The sequence below is a fragment of the Triticum dicoccoides genome, chromosome 2A (assembly GCF_002162155.2).
Source record: "Triticum dicoccoides isolate Atlit2015 ecotype Zavitan chromosome 2A, WEW_v2.0, whole genome shotgun sequence".
Lineage (NCBI taxonomy): Eukaryota > Viridiplantae > Streptophyta > Magnoliopsida > Poales > Poaceae > Triticum > Triticum dicoccoides.
The window spans coordinates 463,333,236-463,352,135 of record NC_041382.1 but is presented as its reverse complement, the minus strand read 5'-3'; the positions used below and the strand labels follow the sequence as shown (position 1 = coordinate 463,352,135).

The 18,900-nt window shown below is 49.3% G+C and overlaps 1 protein-coding gene and 1 pseudogene across 1 annotated transcript; one reads left to right on the top strand and one right to left on the bottom strand.

Annotated features, from left to right (window-relative positions):
• The first annotated feature begins 145 nt into the window (after positions 1-145).
• On the top strand, positions 146-3,933 carry LOC119357890 (26.2 kDa heat shock protein, mitochondrial-like). Its single transcript, XM_037624675.1, has 5 exons — positions 146-338; positions 442-593; positions 3,505-3,585; positions 3,687-3,737; positions 3,799-3,933. The coding sequence occupies exons 1-5, from the start codon at positions 146-148 to the stop codon at positions 3,931-3,933; spliced, it is 612 nt and encodes a 203-aa protein (XP_037480572.1).
• A 3,013-nt stretch (positions 3,934-6,946) lies between these two features.
• On the bottom strand, positions 6,947-13,228 carry LOC119359461 (annotated as a pseudogene).
• Between the last annotated feature and the right edge of the window lie 5,672 nt (positions 13,229-18,900).

Sequence of the window (18,900 nt, the reverse complement as noted above, 5' to 3'; positions counted from 1 at the left end):
AGGAAAGCAGGGGTCTTTTGCAAATTATGCACATAAAACAGCTCCCCCCGCCCTCCCCACCTGGTTGGACCGCCCCAACCTAGTCCGTCCCCGCCGCCGCCCTCCGCTGTCGCCGCCTGCTGCCATCTGTGGAGAGAGAGAGACCATGGCTTCCGCAGTCGCTTGTAAGGGTGCTGCGCCGGCCAGCCTCCTCAAGTCTGGTGCTTCTGTGGCCTTCTGTGCGCTCCATTCCCCCGCCGTCACCGTCGCCCGCCGCCCGTACAACACCCAGGTCAAGGAGGTCGGCCACTACGGCGACGACGACTACTGCGACTGCGACCTCATCATTTCATCTTCTTCTCGCAGGGCTTTGCTTCCCCACATGTGGTGCGCCGTTTCTTTGCATTCGTTCTGAAGTCAAATCGTTATCAGCTTTTGCCGTCCTTGATGTTGATTCTGCAGACGTGCTCGACCCGCACAGCGCGCTGACCAGCATGACCCGTCTGCTGTCTCTGATAGGCTTCTCCTCCATTGCTGGAGCGTCGCGACTCGGACGATGGGTGGCGAGGGAGGACGACCACGCCGGGGCTGACGGTCGAGGATGCACTTGTCGCGTCAGTGGCTCCACTAAGGATGGCAATGGGTCGGGTTTTGAAAGTGCAACTATCCCTAGGTGGTTTTGGTAATTCATAATAACATATAGCTCATTGAGCTAATGCTATTCCAATATGACTATTTCAGGAAAACTCAATGATTGGCATGGCATGGATGTGAAAGTGGAACCCTCAAAATGCTAAGGACAAAGGATTGGCTCAAGCTCAAAAGCTCAAGACTCTTTATTTTATATTTTAGTGATCCAAGATCACATTGAGTCTTTAGGAAAAGCCAATACTATCAAGGAGGGATGAGGTGTTGCTTAATGAGCCTCTTGCTTCATGTGCTTAGTGATATGCTCCAAAACCCTCAACTACTTTCCCATATCCACATATGACCTAAACCCTAAGCCAAACTCGGTCCTACCGATTCTTTCTATCCGGTGCCACCGAGTTTCACTTGTCATAAGCCACTGCCAAACCCTAGCAATTCGGTTCTACCGATAGGGATCTCGGTCTCACCGAGATGGGATTGCAAACTCTCTGTTTCCCTTTCGTAACTTTTCGGTCTCACCGAAAGAGCGAATCGGTCCCACCGAGATTGCAGTGTAAACTCTTTGTTTCCTTTTTGTAACTTTTCGGTCTCACCGAAAGAGCAAATCGGTCCCACCGAGTTTACCTGACCAACTCTCTGGTTAGCTTATTACCAAACTCGGTCTCACCGAGTTTGTGTAATCGGTCTCACCGAGATTACGTTATGCCCAAACCCTAACCACGTCGGTCCTACCGAGTTGCATGTCAGTCCCACCGAAAATCTCTAACGGTCACTAGGTTTACCTTTTCGGTCCGACCGAGTTTGTTGATTCGGTCCCACCGAGATTGGAAAATTGTGTGTAACGGTTGGATTTTGTGTGGAGGCTATATATATCCCTCCACCTCCTCTTCATTCAGGGAGAGAGCCATCAGAACACATACACAATTCCAACTCATATGTTCTGAGAGAGAACCACCTACTCATGTGTTGAGACCAAGATATTCCATTCCTACCATATGAATCTTGATCTCTAGCCTTCCCCAAGTTGCTTTCCACTAAAATCTTCTTTTCACCAGATCCAAATCCTATGAGAGAGAGTTGAGTGTTGGGGAGACTATCATTTGAAGCACAAGAGCAAGGAGTTCATTACCTACACACCATTTGTTACTTCTTGGAGAGTGGTGTCTCCTAGATTGGCTAGGTGTTACTTGGGAGCCTCCGACAAGATCGTGGAGTTGAACCAAGGAGTTTGTAAGGGCAAGGAGATCGCCTACTTCGTGAAGATCTACCGCTAGTGAGGCAAGTCCTTCGTGGGCGATGGCCATGGTGGGATAGATAAGGTTGCTTCTTCGTGGACCCTTCGTGGGTGGTTGCTTCTTCGTGGACCCTTCGTGGGTGGAGCCCTCCGTGGACTCGCGCAACCATTACCCTTCGTGGGTGGAGCCCTCCGTGGACTCGCGCAACCGTTACCCTTCGTGGGTTGAAGTCTCCATCAACGTGGATGTAGGATAGCACCACCTATCCGAACCACGGGAAAAACATCCGTGTCTCCAATTGCGTTTGAATTCTCCAAACCCTTTCCTTTACATTCTTGCAAGTTGCATGCTTTACTTTTCGCTGCCAATATACTCTTTGCATGCTTGCTTGAATTGTGTGATGATTGCTTGACTTGTCCTACAATAGCTAAAATCTGCCAAGAACTAAAATTGGGAAAAGGTTAAGTTTTTATTTGGTCAAGTAGTCTAATCACCCCCCTCTAGACATACTTTCGATCCTACAGGTTTGGATAGGGTTGAACAATCTCAAATCCATATCCATGTCCATGAAGACAGTCTTTGCCCGCCCATGAAAAAATCCATGGGTGAAAAATTGTGTCCATGTCCAAACCCGATGGATATCCATACCCATTGGATATCCATTGGGTCCTCTCGAGACATATAAATAAAACATAATACAATATTAACATAAACTCTTCCATTCTTCACCTCATGGTAGGCTAGGGTTCACTTATGGTAAATCAACATCCACTAACAACCTAAGATCATTTAGTATTTTTCTAACAAATGAGAATGACGAGTCATTTAAGAAGGAGGTAAAAATAAGGGAAGGGGTGTTGGAGTATGTTATAGAGGGGATTGAATGTCAACTAAAAAAAGTTACGATGGGGATTGTGTAATTTCTTATGCATGTTTTAGATCAAAAAAGTGTAAAATTGCTGTGGGACATACGACCGTGGGGCAGGGATAGCAGATTTTCCCCCATTAAGTCATACTATCGGGTCGGGTTTGGGTATATCCATGGGTACAAGATTATATCCATGCCCTATCCACGAACAATCGGGTCGGGTTTGGGCGCCGCCCATGGACACAAAAGCATATCCAAACCCTATCCATTCGGGTCGAATATCCATGGATATCCATGTCCATGGATAAAAATTGCCATCCTTAGGCTCCACGCTTCTTCTTGCATAAACTAGCTACTAGTGCTTTCGTTATTACTTTTCGAACATGAACCAAATGGATGTTCCTGTTGTATCTGCATTATCCTCATCTTACCATGCATGTGACTGATTGATCTTTCAACTACGCGGTCATGGTTGATCAGTCCAGACCAGCTCACTCCCGGGTAATTTTGCTACTTTTGCTGGATGCATGGGAGGTATTCAGCTAAATTTGCACGCATAAACCACCTGGATTGTAATTGTTCACTGAAACTGGCATCTTTTTGACAGATTTATTTGCAGCCCCAGCTAAATCTGCCGTTGCTGACATCCACCCATGCCTAGGCTTGCAAGATACGGAAAAGTGAGCAAGCGTCTCCATCTTCAGATACAGAATGATTCAAGCCTGATGATGAACACATGCAGCATAGTAATAACAATTCGCATTTTGAACGCAGTGGTTCAACGACAGCTCCGACGACATCAGAGGCTGCTGCGACAAGGCTCTGCAGATCCTGTGCGCACACTACGGGTGGGAGGTAAGGCTCGAATTCTGTTCACTATTCTTGTGATCTCAACGAAAAATGGGATTTGATCCATTTCTCTGAAACAATAACATTTTGCTGGATGGCACTGCAAGACCGTGGACGTGACGGTGCCTGAGGTGGAGGAGATGCGGCTGGCGCACTGCGTGACCATGGGCTCCGAGTGCTCCTCTTCCCTCGCTACCAAGGAACATCCTGATGATCAAGGGCGAGGGCGAGAAGCAGCCCTGGGACGGCGACGACGACTCTGCGGTGCCGAGGTACAACCGCCGCATGGAGATGCCTACTGACGCGTACAAGATAAACAAGATCAAGGCCGAGATGAAGAATGGCGTCCTCTAGGTGACCCTGCTCAAGGTAAAGGAAGAGGAGCGCAAGAGCGTCTTCCACGTGAAGGTCGAGCAGAGAGGCGAGTCAAGTAGTCCTTAGTGGCAGTGCTCATGGAAGATGGCCGGTGCGAGAGTATAAGAGACGCCTTGTTGATTTGGTGATGTTTGTTGTCTTTCTTTCTTCGTTTTGCTTCCTTGATCGTCTTGGATCGTGGTCTGGTGGTCAAGTTGGTTGGGAACTCTGTTAATTTCCTCAAGTTTGGCGTATGATGAAACTTACTTTGGTGGTGAAATTGGTCATGAAACTATGTTGATTTCCTCAAGTTTGGCATATGGTGAACTGATTTGGTGGTGAAACCTTGTTGATCTCCTAAGAGCATCTCCAACAGCCGCGCTAAACTAGCGCCGCGTCGCAAATTAGGCCGTTTTAGCGCGCGCGCAATGCGGCGGGTCGCTCCAGCGGGCGCGCAAAAACGGCGCGCGCGCTATAACAGGTTGGGCGCGCGGTCGAAAACACTTAGCCGCGCGGTGTATTTCGGGCGCCCGCTGCAGCGCGCGGCACACTCCAGCGCTCGCGCCCGCACTTCCTCTCCCACTTCCACCCCCCGTCCGGCCGCGCCGCCGCCGCCGCTCGCGCCCCCCGGCGACCGTTCAGGCTTCCCCGACCTATCCCCGCGCGCCCGCGCTTCCGCCCCATCCCCTCCTAGTTCCGCCGGCGCTCGCGCGCCTCCTTCGTCCGAGGAACAGCGCCCGAGCGCTCGCTGCCGCGCCGCTCCCGTGTCAAACACCTACAAGGTATGTATTGCTCAAACTTCATGAATTTGATGCATGTTTTGAATTGTAGTTTTTATAGTATAGTATTGAACATTGTAGATGAGTTCGTCGTATGATTCTTCCGAAGAAGAATTTGATATGGAAGAGGAGGAGGATCTTGCAATGATCCTAGCTATGCATATAAAAAAACCAAAGCACGGTGGTTCGGTTATGGGTCGGCAGAAAATTTGGAGGGATAGGATCGATGCCCACAACATATTGATCAGGCATTATTTTGCGGAGAATCCCATATACCCCGAGTCATATTTTCGTCGCCGGTTTAGGATGAGCACCGAGTTGTTTAGGCGCATTGCAGAGAAACTAGCGAGCCATGACCGTTTTTTTCAGCAAAGGAGGAATGCCGCCGGAGAGCTCGGGCATAGCACCTTTCAGAAGGTGACAGCCGCTTTGCGTATGTTGGCATACGGTATACTGGCTGATCTTGTTGATGATCACTTGGCTATGGGTGAGAGCCAAGCCATCATGTGTGTCAAGCGCTTTGCAGTGGGAATTGTGCAAGTGTTTGGCGAGGAGTATTTGAGATCTCCCAATGCTGAAGGCGTCGCAAGGCTATTGGCGATGAACAAAGCTCGCGGTTTTCCTGGCATGCTTGGCTCAATAGATTGCATGCATTAAAGTTGGAAGAATTGTCCAAAGGCATGGGGGCAATTCCACGGCCAAAAAAAGGGTTCCACTATAATCCTTGAAGCGGTGGCCGATCAGGAGACTTGGATTTGGCATGCATTCTTTGGAATGCCTGGATCTTTGAATGACATCAATGTTGTCAACCGGTCACCACTGATGAATAAGATTGCAAACGGTGAGTTGCCACCGGTGCAGTTTGTAGCAAATGGCCGTACGTACAACTATGGCTATTATCTAGCGGATGGCATCTATCCAAAGTGGCAAACCTTCGTGAAGCCGTTGAAAAAGCCGGAAGGTAAGAAAAATCTTGACTTCCACAATGCTCATGCGGCGGCTAGAAAAGATGTGGAGAAAGCATTTGGGATTTTGCAAGCCCAATTTACTATTGTGAGAGGACCGGCTAGATTTTGGGATAAAAAATGCTTTGGTACATCATGCACGCTTGTGTGATCATGCACAACATGATCATCAAGAATGAGCGTGGCCAAGATTTAGACTACTCACAGTATGAGCTCTTGGGATATCCCGTGCGAGTGCGACGGAGGGCTGAAAGGGTAGCCCGTTTTATTGCCTCCTATCATGCCATTCGGCGTCCCGCAACGCACAATGAACTTCAGAATGATTTGACTGAAGAGTGGTGGGCATGGCATGGACGACAAAGAGGATGATGATATCTGCATTCGACATTATATTGTTCATGAACTATTTGTTGTGTTTATTGCATTTGTTGTACTGAACGATAAACTATTTGTTTGAGTTGTAATGATAACGAAATTGAACTATTTATTATTGATTTATTTTGTTTGTTTGATCATTTTTGCTTATAATACATGTATATGTGGTTTGTGCGGCGCGCGCGCTGCATTATAGCGCGGCTGCTGGAGCCAGCGCAGGCGGGGGCGCTAAACCAGCCGAAGCGCGTGCGGCAAACAGATTTTTTGCGCGCGGCGCTTAGCGCGGCTGTTGGAGATGCTCTAAGTTTTGCGTACTGCACTAATTTAGTGGTGAAATTGATCATGGACTTTGTTGATTGTCTGAAGTTTGGCTTGATTAACTACTTTAGTGGTGAGATTGGTCTTTCAAATATGTTGATCTTCTCAAGTTTGACGTGATGAACTGATTTGTGCCGAGTGTGTAGTCTCTGATCCATGTTTGTTCCTCACTGTTCCGTAAAAAATAATTATGTTTATCCTCTGTTCTTGTTAGAACACTAACTCTTGAAGTTCGTAGCTGTAGTGTTTTTGTGTGAACAGCCATATGAGATAGGCATTTCCTGGAGCACTTTTGTTGATTTCCTCGACTTTGACGCCATGAACTGATTTGTGCTGAGTATGTAGTTTCTGATCCATGTTTGTTCCCGTGGAGGGGTGAGGGATAGAGAAACCAATCCAAAAATGCTGAAATTTCAACAAGCAAATACAGTAGAAGCATAGGCTGAAAATCAATAACTACAGCAGGCTGAAAATTTAGACTAGAGAGATGCATAATCATCGTCCTAGACATGAGGACCGGCTGCGCCCGAATGGCCATCCTCCTAGCTGGCCGTCACCGGCCGCAGCGCCCACCCCTCACCCCTCCTCCTCGTGCCCAGCCTGCATGGAAGATTCAGTAGTATTCTGCAGCCTGCATGGAGTCTCATGCTTAACCTGAACAATCTGAACGTTGGTGAAGACAGCGGCGAAGTGCTCAGCGACGTCCCGGCCAAGGGGCGCGCCACCGACGGTGATGACGAGGAGCGAGGAGAGGTCGTGGTGGCGTGCCTCCTTGGACTTGATCATGGCCACCAGGACAGGCGGCGCCGCGGGCAGCAGCGTGACGCGGTATTGCAGGATCACGCGCAGCGTGGCATCGAAGTCGAACTGTCGAACCGCTCCATGAGCACGGCCGTGTCCCCCATGGATACGAAGCGCAGGACCATCATGAACCCGAAGATGTTGAACAGGGGGAGTGGGAGCAGCGTGATGGCCGGCGGAGGAGCCGCCTTCGCGCGTGTAGAGGACAGACTCTCCTGCGCATCGGACCTGAAGACGACGCACCGGACGTGGCCGGGCAGCTTGGCGGCGACCTCGGGGGCGGCGAACATGACGACGGGCCTGGAGAGGGCGACCTGGTGCGCGTACTCCTCGGGGGTTGAGGCCGGGTTGGCGGGGGACACGATAGTGCCGATGGACATGAGCGCGAAGTGGAGCACGTGGACCTCGAGGCGCGAGGGCGCGATGACCAAGGCGACGTCCCCGGGGCGGAGGCGATGAAGGACGGGTAGGAGACGACAATGCCTGTGGCAGCGTCGACGAGCGCAGGGCAATTGGGGAGGCGAGGAGCGAGAAGGTGTAGGCCGCGTGTAAAACATAGGGTTTGGGAAACTGGCTCGACACCCTAAAACGGGGTGTGGCTATCTCATTATATAGATGTACCAAGAGGTACAATACAAGGCCTATACAAGACTACGTATATATAGTCTAACACCCTCCCTCAATCTTAACTATAGCCTGAAGTACAAAGTAAGTTAAGATTGCGCCTACAGCCTACAAATTGTGGTTTTGGAAGAGGCTTCGTGAAGATGTCAGCAAGTTGATCTTTTGAGGAGATGAACTTGATACAAAGTAGTCTCTGTGCAACACGTTCCCGAACAAAATGATAGTCAACCTCAATGTGTTTCGTCCTAGCATGAAACACCGGATTAGATGAAAGGTATGTAGCACCAATGTTATCACACCACAAAACTGGAGGATGACCTGGAGAGATTCTCAACTCCCGCAATAAGGACTGTACCCATATGATCTCAGCGGTTACATCAGCAACTGCTTTATACTCAGCTTCAGTACTGCTACGAGACACGGTGGCTTGCTTGCGAGCATTCCAGGCGATCAAGTTAGAACCAAAGAACACTACATATCCCCCCGTGGATCGTCGATCATCAGGACTTCTAGCCCAATCCGCGTCAGAGAAAGCCGAAAGTTCACAAGACGGTGCAGACTGAAGAATCAGACCATACAAAGCAGTGGAAGAGACATATCGCAAGATGCGCTTAACTGCCGAGAGATGAGTGGTACGAGGTGCATGAAGGTACTGGCACAAACGTTTGACTGCATAAGAGACATCAGGCCTGGTGATAGTGAGATATTGCAGACCACCAACAAGACTGCGATACTCAGTGGCGTCATCAGCAGAAAGAAGATCTCCATCAAGGGCAGACAACCGATCAGTCACAGACATCGGAGTGATAGCATGTTTGCATTTGAGCATCCCAACACGGCGTAACAAATCCATAGAATACTTTTTCTGAGTCAGAGTCAACCCAGTAGAGGATCGTGATACCTCCAAACCAAGGAAGTAATGAAGAGCACCCAAGTCCTTGACAGCAAACTCCTCACTCAATGCGGACACAAGGCGATCAGCAGCAGCATCAGAAGAACTAACAAGGATGATATCATCAACATAAACCAATAGATACATCGTCACCTCAGGACGCTGAAGGAGGAACAGTGATGTGTCAGCAGTGGAGGGAATAAACCCAAGAGCCCGGAGAACAGAACCAAGGCGTGCATGCCACGCACGAGGCGCCTATTTAAGTCCATACAACGCCTTGACCAGACGACAGAGATGACGCGGACGTGTAGGATCAACAAAGCCTGGTGGTTGACGCATATAAACCTCTTCCTCAAGAACTCCATGGAGGAAGGCATTTTGTACGTCAAGCTGACGAAGATACCAACCACGAGTAACGGCAAGAGACAGCAGGATACGAATAGTAGTAGGCTTGATAACTGGACTGAACGTGTCTTCATAATCAAGACCATACCTCTGCTTGAAACCCTTGGCAACCAGCCGTGCCTTATAGCGCTCAATCGAACCATCTGCATGTCGTTTTACTTTAAACACCCACTTGGAGTCAATGATGTTGAGACCAGAAACCGGAGGAACAAGTTGCCAAGTGCCATTTTTCAGCAAAGCCTGAAATTCCTGCTCCATCGTAGCACGCCAGTGAGGGATACCCAATGCGGCCTGAAAATGACGCGGCTCAGCCGTCGGATCCGCGGCAGCATGAGCAACACATGCGGCAAGCCACGCAACAGTCCCGTCTGTGTGTTCCTTGGGGCAAAAAACACCAGACCGACTGCGTGTGTGTGGTCGATGAGAGACCACAGCAGGCGGCGCCGGCAACACGGGGCTTGCCACAGGAGACGAAGGTGAGACCGATCCGGGGCTGGAGGAGCCAGAGTCATCAGACTCAGCGCCGGACGACGTGGCCGAGACGGGGCTGCCGAGCCCAGCCGACGACAAGGCCGGCTCGTGAGGATCCGAGGTGGCCGAGGCGGGGCTGGCCGGTGTAGCTGCCGTGGCCGCTGGGCCAGCGGTTGTTGGGCCACCTGCCGCTGGGCCAGGCAAGGGCGACGCATGCGGCGTGGCGGGCAAGCCAGGCAAGCCGGGCGACGGGGCGGGCGAGCCTAGCGGCGGCGCGGGCGAGGCGGGCGCTGCCGACGCCCGCGGGTCGGCTGTGGATGCATCGGGCTGGCGGGCACGACCCTCCATGCATGGGCCATGCACCGGATCATCATGACCATCGTGAGTGTTGTTCATAGCCTCATCATCCAGGAGTTCAAGACGGGCACCACGTCCAATACCTGCAGCATGGTTAGGAAGCAACACAGGAGCATTTGCAACATCCACAAATTGGTCAGGCGAAGGTGTAGCGGAGTGCACATGTGGTAAACTAATGGTAGAGTGGTTCGGAAGAGCACGAAACGGAACACATTCTCATCAAACACAACGTCACGAGAAATGTAGACACGATTGGTGGGAACATGAAGACACTTGTACCCTTTATGGAGAGAACTGTACCCAAGAAAGACACACTTCTTAGACCGAAACTCTAACTTACGCTTGTTGTACGGCCGCAAGTGCGGCCAACACGCGCACCCAAACACTTTGAGAAACGTGTAGTCTGGGATATCATTGAGCAAGAGTTCAAGAGGGGTTTTCATTTTCAGTAGTCGTGAGGGAAGCCTATTTATCAAGAAACAGGCGGTGGAAAAAGCATCACTCCAGAACCGAAACGAGACGGAGGCATGAGCTAGTAAAGTAAGTCCAGTCTCTACAAGATGACGATGCTTACGTTCAGCGGTGCCGTTTTGCTGATGTGTGTGAGGACAAGATACACGATGCGAGATCCCAAGCTTGTTGAAAAACGAGTTGAGGTTGTGATATTCGCCCCCCCCCAGTCGGATTGAACATGAATAATTTTGTCCTTAAGGAGACGCTCAACATGTGCTTGGAACTGAATAAAAACATCAAACACATCAGATTTACGCTTGATAAGATATAGCCAAGTAAACCGACTGTAAGCATCAATGAAACTGACATAATAGTTGTGACCACTAACAGACGTTTGGGCATGACCCCATACATCAGAAAACACAAGCTCAAGAGGATGTTTCACAACACGACTAGACTCTGAAAAAGGTAGTTGGTGACTCTTGCCCTGCTGACAGGCATCACAGATAGTTTCAGCATTTTTATTGGATACAACTGGTAGTTCATGGCGATGCAGCACATGACTAACTATAGGAGCAGCAGGGTGACCAAGGCGCGCATGCCAGTGCGTAGGCGACACACGAACACCACTGAACACCTGAGGAGAAGACGGCTTAGGAGATGCAGGTGGTGCGTCAAGTGCATATAAGCCATGGTGAAGACGGCCACTAAGCAGAACGACCCTCGTGTCCCGATCCTTGACAAAGAAACGAAAAGGGTGAAACTCAGCAAGGACATTGTTATCACGAGTAAGTTGAGGAATAGACAACAAACTACGCGTAGCAAAGGGAACTCGAAGGACATTGGAAAGATGCAGTCTGCAAAAATTGTGTGCAAGAAGTGATGCCTGACCAACATGGGAGATGCGCATACCTGCTCCATTGGCGGTGTGCACCTGATCATGTCCACGATATGGTTCCTGAGTGGAGAGCCTGCCCATCTCGCTGGTGAGATGATTCGTTGCTCCTGTATCCATATACCACATCAGATCAAGAGAGTAGGACTGGGTGCGCCCATGCTCGTGCCCCGTCACAGCAGCTGCAGCCTGCTTATCATTCCCTTTTCCATTGTTACCAAGGCTAAGGAAGTCTTGCTTGTAGCGTCTGTGGCAGCGAGAGGTGAGGTGACGATCAATGCCACAAAGCTGACAAGCCTGAGGAGCACCGCAACTAGAACAACAAGCAACTGGGCGACTCCCTCCAGTGATAGTCAGCGCGTTGCCCCGCGAGGCCTGCGACGAGGAAGCCGGTGGTTTGCCACTTGATGCGGCCAGCTTCTGAGGTTTGCCGCGTGTGGCGGCGTTGGCGGAGGCGAAGCTGGGGAAACACAGCGCGCCTTGATGCGCTGCTCACGCCCAAGGAGGCGCGCATAGAGATCACGACGCGGGAGCGTATCCTCTCGACCATGGACGTTCTCAATGAGATTGTCATAATCATCATCAAGCCCGTTAAGCACAAAAGTGGTGAAGTCCTTGTCCTGAAGCGGCTGGCCAACAGAGGCCAAGGTGTCGGTGAGGCTCGTCATCTTGTTGAAGTACTCCGTGATGCTGAGATCGCCAAGCTTGGTCTCACCCAGCTCGGTGCGTATAGAGTGCGCACGCGCCTGAGACTGAGAGGCGAAACTAGTGTGGAGGGCCGCCCACGCCTCCCTGGACATAGCGGCGAAGATGACCATCGACGAAACACTCGGCGTGAGCGAAGACTGGATAGCGAAGAGAATAGCCTGATCCTGCGCCACCCACGTGTGATATGCCGGATGGTGAGAGGGTGGGCACGAGATGGATCCGTTGACGTAGCCCTCCAAGTAGCGGCTGCGGAGTAGAGGCAAGACCTGAGCACGCCATGACAGGTAGTTGTCCGGCGCGAGCTTCACCGGCAACAAGTGCGAGAAATAAAACGGCGGCGACGCCGCAGTTTGAGCAGTGTACGCCTGCGCCAGTGGGGCATAGGGATCCATGGACAGGGCCATCTCTAGACGAGGGACCATTGCATAGGCGCCAGGGGAGGAGTAGGACCCGACAGAGGCGGCAGCCAAAGCATCGTGCCCGGGCGCTGTAGGAGGACCGTAGGTGCCCGGCGCGGCATAGGGGCCAGCACCCGCAGCAGCCGAAGCACCTTGGCTGGGCGCTGCAGGGGCACCGTACGACGAGGAGGCCGCGCCCCCATAGGACGGCGGCGGCGCCTGGTAGTAGTGGTGCGGTGGCGGCGGATGCGGCACCGCCGTGTAGGGTTGCGGCGGCGGCGCAGCATAGGCCGACCCCGGCCAGAAGGATGACGGCGGTGGGGGCGCACCATAGGATGGCACGGGACCACCGCACCACGGGTGCGGACTCGGCGGAGGAGGGCCGCCAGGGGCCGGCAGCGCCGCGGGCTCGGTCGGGACGATTGGAGCGTCCAGAGACCCCGAAGCCTGCGGGGAAGTGGGCGGCGGCGGCACGGCACCGTACGTCGTCGCGAGGGGGCGGGAGGCCATGAAGGGCGACATCGGGGCGAGGGCCGACGCGGCGGCGGCGGGAGGTGGTGCAGCGGAAGGCATCGTAACCTAATCTGATACCATGTAAAACATAGGGTTTGGGAAACTGGCTCGACACCCTAAAACAGGGTGTAGCTATCTCATTATATAGATGTACCAAGAGGTACAATACAAGGCCTATACAAGACTATGTATATATAGTCTAACACCGCGCCCATGACCGGGAGTGATTCCGGCGGCAGCGCGCCCGCTGAGCTGCAGCGGACGTTGTGGAAGGTCCGTGTGGCCCCGCAGAATCCGCTGCGCGGGTCGATCCCGACGGGCATCGCCGCCTGTTCGGCCATTGGGAGTTTTGCTTTTTTTTAGCCGGGCATATAACCCCTTTTCATTACTTTCATAACGGAAATACAAAGATTGTTGAACTACAAGGAAACACTGGAAACCCACAATAGACACTCGTCATCGAGCAGCCTATCATGGGGCGAAAACCCAGTGAGACCGTCAGAACCAACATCACCAACCCAAAAGCAACCACAGTCTAGGATCACACTAGCCACAGGAGGCTCAGACACAAGCTCGCGCAGGAGCCACAAAGGACACTGAAGTTTAGCAAATAGACACAAAGATAACACTAGCGATGCACACGGAACGACCAAATACTGCATATAACCATGTCTCTCTGCTTCCCTCACGTCTGAATCATCCTTGTCTTGCATCTCCTGGCGCCGCACAGATACGCATCAGGGTCGACGCGTTGGTCTTCAGCATTTTGGCTCTGCGCTCCATGGTCTCGCGATCATCTCCATTCATCAGTCCTGCCCAGTAATCCAAATACCCACAAGCTGAGTACAGAACCTCAAAAGGAGACCTCATCTGTTTGGCCTCAAATGTTACTTTGTTACGACAGTTCCACAAGGCCCAGCACATAGCTGCCAAGCCAAAAGTATAGAATTTTTCCCCATCAGGAAGGAACATGTAGCACCAAGCAAAATATTGCCATATATTTTTTGGGCATCGATCCGTACCCAGGACACACCCAACGGCTCTCCACATCACCCTAGCCATAGGGCATGTGAAGAAAAGATGTTGAGAGGTTTCTCTTTCGTTGCAAAATGAGCATGTAGGGTTGCCCGCCCATTTCCTTTTGTTCATCACATCTCTAGTGAGAACGACATCTTGAAAAAGTTGCCAGAGGAAGATTTGGATTTTTAAGGGAATCTTGGATGCCCATACCCATTTGTTGTCACACCCCTCACATTTTTTTCTAGGTATTCATAAACAGATTTGGTTGTGAATTTCTTCTTCTTCCCCAAAGCCCAGGTAACCTCATCTGGCATATTTGATTGAGGCCAGGAGCCCACCACCGTCCCCAGTTCCCTCCATTGCTCCACTAGAGGCGTGTGAAGTCTCCTTCTAAAAAAGTCCCCATCAACTCCTTTTCTAAAATCTGAGGCTGTGATTTCTTGATAGTTGCATATATTGTATAAATAGGAAACTTATCACGCAAAGGGGCTCATTATCCACAGGATCAACCCACAATCTGACCAAGTTGCCTGAATTAAGGATTACTTTTCTCCTCGCAAAGTAATTCTATTTAACTTTCATAATGGCTTTCCATATAGGGGAATCACCAAATTTACTTTCACTGAGGCAACTGTGTCTTTTTTGAAATACTTGGCCCATATAACCTCCTGCCACAGCCCCTGTTGGTTCTCTAATTTCCACCACCACTTGGTGAGGAGGCTAACATTTTGTTTATGCAAATCTTTCACTCCTAGGCCCCCTTTATTTTTCGATCTGCATATTCTGGACCACCTTACCAAATGGTACCGTTTTCGCCCTTCATATTCTTGCCAAAAAATCGTTTACGGTGTTTGTCTAGTTTTACTATCACCGTCTTCGGAAGAAGAAACATAGCCATATAGTAGTATACAATGCTCGTGAGCGAGGAGAAGCAGAATAAGCCTCCCTCCCGAGGAAGCTACATTCCCAATCCAGGCCTCAAAGCATTTTAGGAATCGTTCGTCCATGAAATCCCATTCAAGGACACGCAGTGTAGAGAAGCTAACTGGCACTCCCAGATATTTCATAGGAAAATGCCCAATTTTACAGTTGAACAGATCCACATAAAACGCCAGTGTGTCCTCATCCCCCCTACACAAAGCACCTCACTTTTAAGGAAGTTGATCTTTAACCTAGACATAAGTTCGAACATGTATAAAAGAAGTTTCAGGTTTACAGCAGCATTCTTATCATGTTCAAAACAAATGACCGTGTCATCTGCATACTGAAGGATAGCTACTCCCCCTTCAATCAGGTCAGGGGCAAGTCTAGTTAAGAGCTTTTCCTTTTGGGCATTACGTATCATCTTCGAAAGGGTCTCAACAGCTAGATTGAACAGGAACGGAGAGTGGGGGTCACCTTGACGGACCCCTTTATAGCTTTGGAAGTAGGGTCCCACCTCATTGTTTAGTTTAATACTCACAATGCCGTCGTGTAATTTTTTTTAATCCACCCGCACCAGGTTGGCCCAAAACCACGGTTCCGATGGCACTCAAGGAGGAAGTCCCAGTTTATCTTGTCGTAGGATTTTTCAAAGTCCAACTTCGAGACCACCCCAACTTTTTTCTTGACATGTGCATGATGCAACACCTCATGTAGCGTAAGGATCCCATCCATTATGTTTCTATGCTTAATGAATGCATTTTGATGTCGACTGATTAGCTTATCAACATAAACAGCGACCCTGTTATCTAGAACCTTGGTGATGAGTTTATAGGGGCATCTAAGTAAGCATATGGGGCGGTATTGCTGAATGTTTTTAGCTCCATTCATCTTAGGGATCAGAGTGATCACACCATAGTTTAGGTGCGCAATGTCTAAGGTGTTGTCATGGAAAGCTTTGAAAAGCCGCATTAGATCTCCCTTTACAAAATCCCAATAGTGTTTGTAAAAATCAGCTGGGATGTTATCCGGTCCAGGGGCTCTGTTGCTCTCCATACTAAACAGAGCCTTTTTAACTTCCTCCTCCGTAAACTCACTAGTGAGTAGGGTGTTATCTTCACTAGTAAGATTTTCCCCCTCAGCCCAGGTATCAGGGGATAGATGGAATATATTTCCTCTGGCCGGTCCCAACAACTCTTTATAATAGGAGGTAGCATGGGTTAGGAGATCTTTTGTGCCCTCAATCACCACCTCTCCATCAGTGAGGGAATGTATGGTGTTTTTCCTTTTTTTACCATTCGCAACACGATGGTAAAAAGCCGTGTTCTGATCTCCTTTTAGCAACCAACGTTCATTCGAATGTTGAAGCCAAAAGAGTTCTTCATCAGCAAGGATATCATTCATCTCAGCACATAGGGTGGTTCTTTTTTCATACAACTCAGGTGTTAGAGGTTCCACTTCTTCTATCTTCTCCATCTCCTCTAATTCCTTTTTGATCTCTTTTTTTCTCTTTCGGGCATGACCAAAAGAGTGAGAACCCCAACCCTTAAAGTATTTCTTAAGACGTTTCAGTTTAATGTTGAGGATATTGATTGGATCGCTAGCATTAACCGGCTGCTCCCAAATGTCTTTGGCTTTAATATAAAAATCCTCGTTCTTCAACCAACTAAGCTCGAAGCGAAATTCACGATTATGAAGGGGACTGATCTTCACAGGACTTGTGGATAGAAGCAGCGAGTTGTGATCAGACACATCCCTAACCAATTTGCGAACTGAAACAAGGGGAAAAATATCCTCCCAATCATAGCTCATCAAGATTCTATCCAGCTTCTCTAACGTAGGATGCTTTTGACTGTTCGTCCAGGTATATTTACCTCCCCCCATATCTATTTCTCGCAGATTTAAAGAATGGATAACATCATTGAACTTATCCACATAGCGAGAGAGAATTAGGTGCTTGTTTTTCTCACCACTTTCTCTGAGAATGTTGAAATCACCCCCACAATGTAAGGCAATCTAACCTGTGAGCAAAACCCACTTAATTCTTCAAGGAATTCTTCTTTATTATTCTCTTGTGGAGCCCCATATACAACTATGATGTCCCACGTGCGTTTGTTTTTAACATAAAAAATATTAGCTTGAAGGAGGTATTTTCCCCTTGTCCAGGAAACAACATCTAAGGTTTCTTTTTTGATGCCACATAGGATACCACCTAATTTGCCAACAGAGGGTACCCAGTTCCAGTTAAATCTCTCAAAGGGATCAATCTTTCTCAAATATTTGGGGGTAAAGTTAGCTTTCTTAGTTTATTGGAGGCCAATGAAGTCTAGGGAATGATCTCTAATAATATCAGAGAAGCAGGTGGTCATCCCTTTTTTTACCCGCCCCTATGCAATTCCAAAATATGCCATTCATTTTTTCCTTTTGCCCCCCCCTCCTGGTAGCTCTACTAGGAAGCTGAGTAGAGTTACCATTGTCATTCTGTAAGGAAACCTCTTCTTTTTGACTTCTGGTTATAGGTCTAGCAATGACCACATTAACCTTTCTTTCTTTTTTCTTTCTAGACCGAACAGTAGTAAATTTATCATCATCAACATCATTCTCCTCCCCCCAGTTCATATTTAGAGGAGTCTGATCTCCTTTAGCATTGGTTAGAATCATGGCCCCTCCCCCCCCCAACTGTAGGATTAATATGATTATCATTCATACTATCCTTATTTCTACATTTCTCCAGCTCCCTAATAATATCCACACTCTCAAAATCAGCATCAGGAATATTCACACCCATCTTAATAGCTGTAATAATAAGCTCAGAATTATTTAAAGCATCGAAAGAGTTGGGGTTTTTGGGAGTACCTTCTATGTCTCTCTTCTTAGCTACTGCCATAGCTTTCTCTTCTATCTTCTCCATCTTGTTCTGCACATTGTGTAGGCTGAAACGCAAATTCTCTTCAGTAACTAGTGGGGGTGTAGGGATCACCGCATTTTCCACTCTAGTTTCAGGGGACTCGACCATATAATCAGTGATAACTTTCAGATTCGCGTCATTGATGGTATCCACCTCCACCACCTGAGGCATATGTTTAACCACATCAGAATACGATTTCTTCTCGTTCACACATAAAACCTTAGTAAATCTTCCACCACACATACTTACTTTTTCACCACGCTCTAGCTCTTGAGCCATGGTTTCCAGGAATAAAGTAGTATGTAGTGACTCATCCGATTCTACACTCTCCTGCGAATCCCGAATGGGGTCAGTTTTCCCCCCATGGGGAATGGGAGGAGATTTACCCCCAAGCCCAGTAGGTAAACCGCCCTGCGTAGCTCCGGGGTTCGACTGAGAGGTAGATCCGATGTTGTTTTTGTTCTCATAACCAGATGATATATGAACTGCATTTTTTTCTCTATCAGGATCTCTCACCAGAACCTGATCAACTTCATAAAAGAAATCATAAAAATTTCCACCCAGAACAGCTTCTGCAACCACATGTATTGCATCAACATTTCTGCACCCCAACCGCACCCGAGCAGAGGATGGGCGGTGCAGCGTAGCAGCATCAATCTCTAGCGGAACCCCCCACTAACGATGCAACATAAGCAAGGTTTCTCTCGCTTCTCTTATCTAGCGGGACATCGCTAATCCTCACCCAAGCTACTTCCATCACCCCTTTTGCCCCAATGGCCGACAACCACTGCTTGGCGTGAATGACAGCCCCACTAGTTTTCAGAGTTACTTTCCCCACATAACAGATCTGTGCAACAGCTCTAGGATTAGGGAAACACACCACAAACACCCCTGGGCCTATAGCGTGTGCTGAACAACGCCAGCCCGTAGCCAGATAATCATTCAGATCTAGCTCCATTTGTCGAGTGGATGTCTCCCCCTCAACAATGGTGATCATAATGTTGTGAGTTTTCTCTTTCTGTTGGTTTGCTGTGCATGAATCATGAATGAAGTAAAATCCCTGACCCTTAGACTGAAAAGCACACATCAGGGCTACACATTCCCAAGGCAGAAATTCCACACACACAGAGGCTAGGTGACCCAACTTGCTGCATCTTTCACAGA